This window comes from Glycine soja, chromosome 12, assembly GCF_004193775.1.
Source record: "Glycine soja cultivar W05 chromosome 12, ASM419377v2, whole genome shotgun sequence".
NCBI classification, from domain to species: domain Eukaryota; kingdom Viridiplantae; phylum Streptophyta; class Magnoliopsida; order Fabales; family Fabaceae; genus Glycine; species Glycine soja.
In genome coordinates, this window is record NC_041013.1 from 38680779 (window position 1) to 38691655 (window position 10877).

General features: G+C 36.0%; 1 protein-coding gene across 2 annotated transcripts; it reads right to left on the reverse strand.

Annotated features, from left to right (window-relative positions):
- Nucleotides 1-9488: 9488 nt before the first annotated feature.
- On the reverse strand, nt 9489-10478 carry LOC114379117 (putative phytosulfokines 6). 2 transcript variants are annotated; one of them, XM_028337699.1, is made up of 3 exons: nt 10277-10478; nt 10123-10199; nt 9489-9837 (listed from the first exon to the last, which is right to left on the reverse strand). In XM_028337699.1, exons 1-3 carry the CDS (start codon nt 10371-10373, stop codon nt 9727-9729), a joined length of 285 nt encoding a protein of 94 aa, XP_028193500.1. In that variant the 5' UTR covers nt 10374-10478; the 3' UTR covers nt 9489-9726. The 2 variants fall into 2 exon arrangements, with proteins under 2 accessions (XP_028193500.1, XP_028193501.1); XM_028337700.1 differs by having other exon boundaries at nt 9489-9834; nt 10277-10475.
- Nucleotides 10479-10877: the final 399 nt, after the last annotated feature.

A 10877-nucleotide genomic window follows, 5' to 3' on the forward strand; every position in this document is an offset into this window, starting at 1 on the left:
GATTAGTGGTGCCGGAACGAAACTGAATTTGGAAGTCGTACCCCATCAAACGGGCCAGGTATGTGTGTTGCTCAGGGGTCTGCACCACTTGTGTGAGTAACTCCTTCAAGCTGCGGTGGTCCGTGATGATCGTGAAGCGGTGGCCAAGAAGATACTGGCGCCACTTCTTGGTCGTCGTCGTGACTGCAAATAGTTCACGAACATATGTGGAAGAATGGCGCAGCTTCGGAGGAAAAGGTTTGTTGAAATAGGCTATGGGATGGCCCCTTTAGGAGAGAACCGCGCACATCCCGATGCCGGATGCATCAGTCTCGACCGTAAATGGCAGCTGAAAATCAGGGAGAGTGAGCACGGGAGCTTCCGACAGAGCTTGTTTCAATTGTTCGAATGCCAATTGTGCTGGGGTAGTCCACTGAAAAGGATCAGTAATGGTTGCCACAACTAAAGGGGTCGCAATGGTGGCATACCCTTTAATAAACCTTCTGTAGAATCCGGCGAGACCCAAGAAGCTACAGAGGGCTTTGGCGGAATGCGGTGTGGGCCATTGTCGCACAACATCCACCTTGGAAGAGACGGGTTCCACTCCTCGCTAGGAGACCACATGGCCGAGGTACTCCACCTGTGGCTGAGCAAAGGTACATTTGGACAACTTCAGGACGAATTGATTGTCCAACAGAACCTGAAAAGCTTGTTGTAAATGAAGAACATGATCATTAAAGGTGATGCTATAGATTAAAATGTCATCAAAGAAGATAATGAGAAACCGGCGAAGGAATGGCCGGAAAAGCATGTTCATCGTCGCCTGAAAAGTGGAGGGAGCATTGCATAGCCCGAAGGGCATAACCTTGAATTCATAGTGACCGTGATGCGTGCGAAAGGTCGTTTTAGCAATGTCCGAAGAATGCATGTGGATTTGGTGATAACCCTGCAGCAGATCAAGTTTCAAAAACCAACAAGCTTGGCCCAATTCATCCAACAATTCATCAATTATGGGAATGGGGAACCTATTGCGAATGGTAATGGCGTTGAGGGCCCGGTAGTCCATGCAAAACCTCCACAAGTCATCATGCTTGCGAACAAGGAGCACCGGAGATGAGAAGGGACTGGTGCTAGGTCGAATCAGGCCCTTCTGCAGCATGAATTCCACTTGGAGTTCAATCTCCTATTTCTGGTAATGAGGATACCTGTAGGGGCGTACATTAACAGGGGTTGCCTAGGGAAGTAAATGGATGTGGTGGTTTGTAATTCTCGCCGGCGGAAGGGATGTAGGTGGCTGAAATAAGGTCTCAAAGTGGTCAATCAATGTCTGAATTCGAGGGTGCAAGAGGGGTGGGGTTGCGTCAGGAGATGCCTCCGTGAGTACCGCAATGTGGTAGCATGAGGCATGCTCATTGTGTTTCAAGAATTGACGGAGCTGAGGTGGTGTTAGCATGTTGATGGTGAGATCATTGTCGTCGCGAAGCTCAATTAAGCGTTGGTCATAAAAGAATTTCATAGTCATTAGGGAGTAATCAGTGAGCACAGGTCCCAAGGTCTTTAACCATTGTACACCGAGAACAATGTTGGCACCTACAATTGGTAATACATAAAGGTCCACGTCACAGGTGAAGTCCACAATGGTAAGAGTGACACGCGGGCACCACCGAGAGCAAGCTAAGTGTTGTCCATTACCAACTAAGACCCGTAATGGAGTAGTATCCTGTGTGGGAAGGCCAATCCTCTACACCAAATCTTCCTGAATGAAGTTATGGGTGCTGCCCCCATCGACGAGGACAACGACGTGGTGGCCGGAGGCCAGGCCCAACAAACGTAGAGTTTCGGGTGCCAAGTTACTTGCAAGTGAATTAAAACTAATTTGGGCTGCAGTCGGGTTTGGGCTGTCGGGTGGGTCGGGTCCCGGGTCCAAGTCCTCTATATAAGGGTCAGGGTTGTCATCCTCAGCAGCTACCAGGAGGAAAACCCTAGAGGCACATCGGTGACCTCTATGGTACTTCTCCTCGCAGGTAAAACACAACCCGCGTTCACGGCGAGAAGCTATCTCAGCCGGCGACAGACGCTTCACCGACGGAGGGGGCCGTGATGACGGAGCAGGAGAAGAAGGATCTTGGAGGAGGGCAGGCATTGGAATCGGCCGAGGTTGAGGGATGGAAAGCACCGGCGGAGTGCGGTTGCGAAAGGTGGAGCGCGTGTCGAGGAGATTCTCCTCCTGGAGACGAGCAAGACCCGCGGCCTGCACCAAAGTCAGGGGCTGCAACGATTGCACCTCGCGACGAATTTCGGGAGTAAGGCCCGAAATGAAGCAACTGAGGAGAAACTGAGGAGGAAGCCCCACGATGCGGTTAGCCAATTCCTCAAATTTCGATAAATATTAAGTCACTGAGCCACGCTGGGTGAGCTTGAAGAGGTTACCAGTGGGGTCATCATAGTGAGAAGGAGCGAAACGGGTCTGAAGGGCTTGGATGAAAGCAGGCCAGGAGGTGAGTTGGCCATTAGTGGCCATCCACTGAAACCAAGCAAGAGCTCGGACGTCCATGTAAAAAGACACAATGGTAAGGCGGTCGTGGTCAGGTGTCGCATGGTATTGGAAATATTGGTTAATTTTGAATACCCACCCGAAGGGGTCAGTACCATCGAAGCGTGGGATGTCTAATTTCATGCGGTGTTGATGTGCAGGTACAGGGGAGATGGAAGGAATAGGTTACGGGGATGGAGAAGAGGGTGTGGAGGGTAGCCGTAGCAGGAGCTCATCGAATTTTTGGGCCATGGATTGAACAGTTTCACCAAGTGAGACCTGTAAGGTAGTGAGCTTGAGGATAGCGGTTTCGAGTGGGGAGGATGAGTTGCCGTATGGGGTTTAATCGGCCATAGTGACGAGAGCACCAAATGTTAGGGGTAGTTTGGGCTGGTTTCGAGGACCAGTTCCTCCAGAGAAAAAGAGAAGAGGGAATTTCAGAAAAGGCTAAGTATTTCATTCATGATCTGCTTATTACAATGAATCCACATTTATAATAGAATTCCTAACAGAATTGTGATTATGTGCTAGGTGCAAAGATTACAAAAATATGGAATTTGTTATGGCTGTCCCCTGATCCTCGACAGCAATCCTTGCGGATCCTTCTAGTGCCAGCTCATCCATGATCACACAAAGTCCTTCAGGTATGAAGGTTTAGTAATTACCCTTTTTACTCTGCCTTCTGTTTGCACCATGTCCTTCAATTGCTTGTTGCACCTCTGTTACTTGCTGCACCCCTGTTTGTCTATCAAGTATTAATTGATTTTATATGTTTTTATTTCATTTTTTTATTTATAAGTTAGTGTTAATTTTTTTAACATTATCAGATGTTGTACTCTCAGACCTTCAAAACATCTATTTAATGATTGATCTAAGATTTTGTTGTAATGTCGATGTGTTAATAGTTAGCTTTATAGCGATAAATATTTGAATAAACATTTTTAAGTGTGTTTTTTAGTAGTTATGATCTTTTGACTTCATACTCATTATAGATAATATGAATTATTTAATGCATTTTATATATGTTAAAATATGAATAAAAATCCTAGTAATATTTATATTATGAGCTTAGCAAAAGAATTAGTCTCCTACAATATGTGGTGAATCATTTATGAATTTTTGCTTAGAAAAAGGATTTTGCATTTAATATTGCACCACATCTCTAGTAAATATAACTAATTGAACATAATTTGTCTATACTTGGTACAAGGCTAATATTAAATGATTTTATCCCTTTTTTTTTTTATTAAATTGTAACATATTAATAGATTAGTTATTTGACAATATGCTTGCCTCTAGTTAAACTATAATTATCTATTTTAACGTTTTAATTTTTTCTTCTTCTATAGCTATTGATGTTGGATTTGATCCACCGTCTTCTTTAAAGGGAAAGAGATCAAAGGGTTTTGTTAGGAAAAAGGAAATGTTGGACATTTTTCAACTTAGAAGGCAATGATATCATTAATAAAAAATATGATATCTGAAATCAATAAAACTAACTCTTCAAAGACTAAGGAAAGGTAGAAAAACTAAGGAACTTGTTGTTTACAAAGAATTGGGAAAATTAGTTCTTTACAAAGAGTCATTTCCATAGGTCAATGTTTTACTTGACGAAGAAACATTAAGAGTGTGGAACTTGCTCAATGATCAAGAGAGACAAAGAGAATGACGAAATGAAGCATAAGTATTGGGAGGATATCAGAAAAATGTTTTGGTACAAGGTTGAACCGTTCATACAACATATGCGTGTTTTCCAAGGTATGTTTTGTCTTCTTTGATTTCACGTTTTGTTGTAATATTTTTTTTATAAATTATATATATATATATATATATATATATATATATATATATATATATATATATATTAAATATCAATTGAAAGAAGACTTTGTTTAGATAGAAATTGACAAAAACCAGCATTGTACAATCACTTAAGGCTAAGAAAGAGTTAAATTAAGTCAAATGGATTTGCTATTATTTATGTTAAAAACAAAAACTAAACAGAATTTTGAGTACACCCTTAAAGGTCAAAAGTTCACAGGAATCCTTAAAATGTCCTATAGGGTGGGTGCTAAGTTTTATAATCGTTAAAGAAAACTCCCAACTAGAATAGAACTTTGCTACCCATTTCTAAAATATTTATATATTTACAAGACTTATAACATATTTCTAATAAAACTATCAAAAAGTATATATAATGGGGAATTCTTTGTGTTTTTTACTTAAGGATTTATATTATTATTGGTTTAAGAAGTTTAACAAAAATATAATGATTATTGATAAAAAAAAATATAGTTAGATTTTTCATGTTAATTGATTAATGGTTGTTGATAAAAAAAAAATGTGTTTATAGTTAGATTGATAAACTTTTCAGGTGATAGACGTTTCTTACCATGGAAAGGTTCAGTTTTGGATTCTGTGGTTGGAGCTTTCCTAACTCAAAATGTGTCTGATCATTTGTCAACGTATTTCTTTTTTTTGAAAAAAAAACTCCCATTTTTTTGTGGTATTATGTCTTAATGTTCATCTTTTTTCTTATAGCTCTGCCTTCATGACACTTGGTGCAAAGTTTCCTACCAAAACAAGTTATGAAAAGAACAATGAAGACCTAACTGCTCCTAGTGATAAACAAGAATCAATTATAAACAATGTTTTTTCGAGTCCTACATTTGATAAAAAAAAAAGTGTAAGAGGGAAAACTTGAAGAAATGGAAGTTCCGAAGGAACAAGAATCTTTCAAAGTTAATAATATGGAAACTAAAAATAAATTTAACTTAATAGTTGATGAAGTACATCCTCCTAATGTGTTTTTTGGTGAGAAAAAATCAACTGTTGGAAAGAAAAAGGAAAGTTAAAGGAAAAGCAACAACAATATTGGGCATTAAGATAAATGCATACTAAAAGTCCTCGAGATAGTGATCATATGGATTCAGTTGATTGGGAAGCAGTGCACAAGTCAGTGAAGTTGCTAAAGCCATCGAATCTCGTGGACAACACAACATTATTGCAGGAAGGATACAGGTACAAAAATATCTTGCTCATCATATATAATTTCTACAATATCATCACATTATAAAAATTCATTACTTCAAGACTTTCAAATAAAAGTGTTTCACATATTGTTACTAAGATAGATGTCATAAAGGTAGTTAGCCAAGGCATATCTTGTGAGATAATTTTTTTATATGAAAATAAGAGAATTAAATTTAAATCATATAATTATATATAAAAAGTTAATATTTAATATTATATAACAGCTTAAAAAGTCATGTAAAAAAAAAACTCACATGACTTAGTGTGTTTAATCTTGATCATTTAAGATAAGATTTAATAATTAATATTTATTAATTTTACTCTCACATAAAATAAATCCTCTCATTAGATATATTTCCTTAGATAGCCTTATATAATGTGTAGGATCATTTGTCATGAAAAATATTACTTATTGCAAAATGTTAACAATACATGAATATTATACATAAATCATTCTTAGACTAATTATTGTAAACATTTTTTCACAATAATTATGGCGGAGAAAATGTTAATTCAAATATAATAGATTTAAAATAATGTTATTATATAGATCAGGTGTCATTCAGAAAATAATATTTGAATATTTTAAAAAATTTCTTTTAGTTTGTCAAGTTGTCAATTTTTAATCATCGAGATTATGAATTATTAAACGGTAAAATAAAAATTGGCAAAGTTCAACATACTTTATGTGTTAAGCGTTTTTGCTTTTCATTTTTTTATGCAGTTATATGCTTCCAGATAAACATCCCCTATTAGCAGAGGTAGGTAGCAATTTGCTCTCCCCTTTGATAATCACAAAAGTAACTTTTTTATATATGTTTTTAGACTTTTAATTCTTTATTTACAGTGCATTCCAAGAGAACTAGATGATCCTTCCCCTTACCTTCTGGTTGAATGGACAACAGGTATATAAAAGGCAGAAGATTTTTATCATGATGAGAATCATTTTTTTCTTAAAGCAAAAAGTATTTACGTACAAACATAAATCCCTGCTTTTTGTGTATTAAAAAGGTGATTTGGAAAGCTCGTGCGAATCAACCAAAAACAATTTACAAGAGGAAGAAAATAGTCTAACAGTGCAGGAACTCTTTTGGTACGTAAAGTTATGAAAGTACTATTTTTTGAACTTTGAACAATATCATTTACAAATGAAAGAACTCAAGAATTTATGAAACAGATACCATAGCGAACTGCAATGAGAGGATGTTTTCTTCTTAACGGGACATACTTTAAAGTTAATGAGGAGACTAACTAAAATCATTGCACGTTTGGCTCATATAAATTGCATAACGTCTTTGTTTTTCACATATCAAAATTTTGAAATATCCTCGTTATGCTTTATAGGTTTTTGCTGATCACACTTCAATCATACATCCAATCAATGTTCCAAGAAAATGGTTATGGAATCTAGAGAAACGAATCGTATATTTTGGGACTGGTGTATCATCAATCATGAGAGGTAAATGAGCATGTTATATTGACTTCACCATCATATCACTGTGTATGGAAAAATAATTATTTTTTTATGTTGAATGTCAATGCAGGTTTGTCAATGATGCGAATTCGTGATTGCTTTTGGAGTGGTGAGAAAATAATAATATTCAATTTATCAAGTACAACTTCTATTTTGGGATAGTATTTTTTGTTAAAACTAAACATAAATAATTGTTTGTATTTTATAGGTTTCATTTGTGTGAGAGCAATGGATGCAAAGACAAAAGCTTCCAGGCCTATATAATCTATATTGCATCGTAACACAACGACTAAACTTGGAAAGAGAAACAAAAATGCCTAAGTAACCAAGGAATAGGGAAGTATAGAATAATGATGTATGGGTACTTGCGCAATATGTACACCCAATTACACCTATACTTCTTTCTTCTATCTCGATATCTCTCCCTCTTTAAGCATAAATTGGCACATGAATGTCCATAAATAATTTTTGGACAACTATATTGAACGTTAGTACTCAATATTAAGACTCCTATTATATTCATATACTTAGAGATTGAAAGAGATAAAAAAGAGAGACAGAGATATAAATTGATAGGTGATCTAATCAATGTCACAAAAAAGAGAAAAATAAAGAAAAATAATGAGTGTCAATGACATGCTTGTAATATTGGGTGTTCAGATATAATTACTAAATTTCTAATACTAATATAAGTTCTCTGCGATTAAAGTATGCTGACATCTAACTGCAAATTTTCAATGTATGTAACTTCAACTTAGGTAAATTCTAAGAGGATTTAGGCTATATCCTCACACAGCATGATATTTTTCATAAATCACACCGCACAAAGATTCAGTATGTCTCATTCACATCACAAAGATTCAGAGTGTAAACGTTTTCTGTTTTAAAAATAAATGTTTGGTAGTTGAGCTTTTACGTGACACGTACTGCAAACTTGGAAATGTTGAAAACAATTTACGATGTTTAGTCTTGTTTTTCCTTAACATAGAGGTTCTGCGTAGTAGGTCTTTGTGCATCTTTGTTAGTTTCGATACTAAGAATATCAAATACGGTCATAGACAGACATAGATCGTGGTTTTGCTTTATATGATATACTAATATATAGTCAAATATTGCCTAGTCTTCCTTAAGATTCCCAATTCATTAATTGTCATAAATAATTTGAGAAAAGAAACTCATTTGTTTGTAAATCATGTACTTGTGAGTTGTGACTATTTCCCATCAGGCACTTTTTCTCTGAGAAAGTGAGGCCTAAGGTGGCATGGATGCTTTCCCGTGTGTTGCCACAGTACTGCATGTCTGTCCACAGTGCAATCGATTCCTTGCATGGATTCTTAGAATTAAGTCTAAGATATGAATTAGTAATCATTATTAGCATGTTTGTTTAGTTTCATATCTTGAATGTGATTTTTCACATCTTAGGTTTAATTATAAGAATTTGATAATCATATATAGCGCGTGTTTAGAGTAGCATTATAAACGTATGTACGTGTATATTTTCACGTCAAACCAACAAAAAATGCATAAAACTACAGAGAGTAACTTTGGACTTGATATGGACCAAATCTTCTGAGACATGTAACTAAACATACACCTAGTCAATGATGTTTATATTTTAGTATGTTTAGAGAAGTTTTCACTTCATTTTCCTTTAGTTACTTTGACAATTGTAAATAATTAGGCAACATTAAGCATTACAACCGATACAAACAATACCATAGTCATTTCACTTAACCTTGTGTTTGGATTTGCGTCTAAATCCAATAACGTAGATCAAAGACGTGATAATAGCAATACAAAGTAGCTTCTACTTTAACGTGAGAATTGGACGTGAATGTCATTTATCGCAACACTTTTATCTGATTTTAGAACTTTTATTCACTCGAGTTGGCCCACGAAAACAAACATAATCAATAGCATTTCGAGCCATCAAACGCTTGAGCGTGCACTTGATCATTTCTGCTTCCATTTAAGAGATTAGCTAATGCTATTGCTGGGATTTACTGAATCAACATGCAGCGAGTTATGAATAATGAATATGATATTAATTTGAGATCAAGAACCAAAATAACTATGCAATACGCATATCGGTCTTTTAATTGTAGTCTTTTGAATTTCCTGTGTATCAGCCTAAATTGGAATTTAGTACTTCAATGACAAGAATGTTTGATAGTCAACAAGATAAGAATTTTGAGGTTCAATGATATTATTATATATATTGGGTTAACATGCCTATTAGAAGAAAAAAAACATTATGTTTCCCATAATAATTTAGTGGGATGTACAATACAAGTTATCTTGAAATGTCGTTTTGTGATTATATATGGGCATTATCCCTTTCTGTTAATTTCATTGAGCTTGTTTTATGACTGCTTAATGGCGTGATGTCCCCCTCTTGATGGATCCGCTCCTTGAAAGTGAAACAACAGATTTCTGATTGTTGGACAAAGTCACAAACTTATCAACATATGCAAGCCCAACATGACTAATAAAATTCATAAGCTTCCGTTATATATATATATATGTTCATCAGTTGCTTTATCAAACAGATGATACCCTTAATACCACTTCAACAAGGCTTTTGCAAAGCCCCAAGTGTTGTAGAGAAAATAAAAACAATAGGAAACATCCTAGCTTAATAGTATTTATCTAAGCTAAATTGAAAAGATATTACTAATTGGAGTATAAAATGACAAGATTTCTGATTTCAAGGCTTATGGTGCTGGGTGTAGATGTAGTCTAGGTGAGCTTCTATAGTCATTCTTCTCTGCAAACATTCTTCATCTCCACTTTTGCAGCCCTCCACCCCCAGCAGCTGCTATATTCCAGAGACAGACATAATTGTAAGATATAATATCAAGTATAATTTACTCAGAAGGAGAAAACCCTTCAATGAAACGACAAAACTTAGATCCAGTTCTATAGATGTTTTTGGTGTTATCCAATTAGAATTGAAATTTCACTTCGATAATCTATTGTAATAAACATTTACATTAAAAGTCAGCATAAACACTAATTCTAATAGGAAAACAGCACCTAAAAGTAAAATATCTAATGAACTACTGTGCCTGTGTCCAAGTTTTTGAAATAAAATGTCTCCTACCTTCAAAGATTCACCTCCTTCCAACTCCAAAACAAAGTCCTCCCCTGAGACCTCATTCAGTTTTGATCTGTTTCTCCCTAAAGAAACCAAATTCCACTTAGTAAAACACATTCCAAAAGGAGGCAATTAAAATTGAGACTCAACTAGTGCTTACCTTGTTCAGTGGTGAGTGGTCTGGCAGATAGTTTTGATGAGGAAACTAGGAAGAAAAGGAAAAAGAGGAGAGCTCCAAGGTGAAGACTTAACTTCATGTTTGTGCACTTGAATGAGAGAGAAAAAAAAGGGTGTTAGAAGATGCAGACTATAAAGAAAGAAGGGATAGTTGGGTGTTGGCTCCAACAAGCATATGAAAATAGATATATATAAATACATACATGCAAGCAAAGTGGTAACTGTTACTCACATGAAGGTTCCCAAAAGAAGGCTATTCCATTACAATACCTTATAAACTGGGCCCAGTCACCATCCTATTATTAAACTATGCTCCATGCTAATGTGACGAGACCAGACCAAACCACTATTTTCTATATGATGTATGTGGAAGCGCTTTAGTCATTGTCTGCCATAGTGGTCCAAGCACAGTCCAAAAAGCATTCATAAAAAATCAATGTAGTAGTAGTGCTTTGACAGTGTTAACAAGTCAACCTTTCGGACACAATGACAGCTGTTGTCCATCCTCACGTTTTACCCCTGCCATTCAACACCTGGCATACTTTATAAGTTCACTTTCTCTAATTAACAATTTTTTTTCTTGT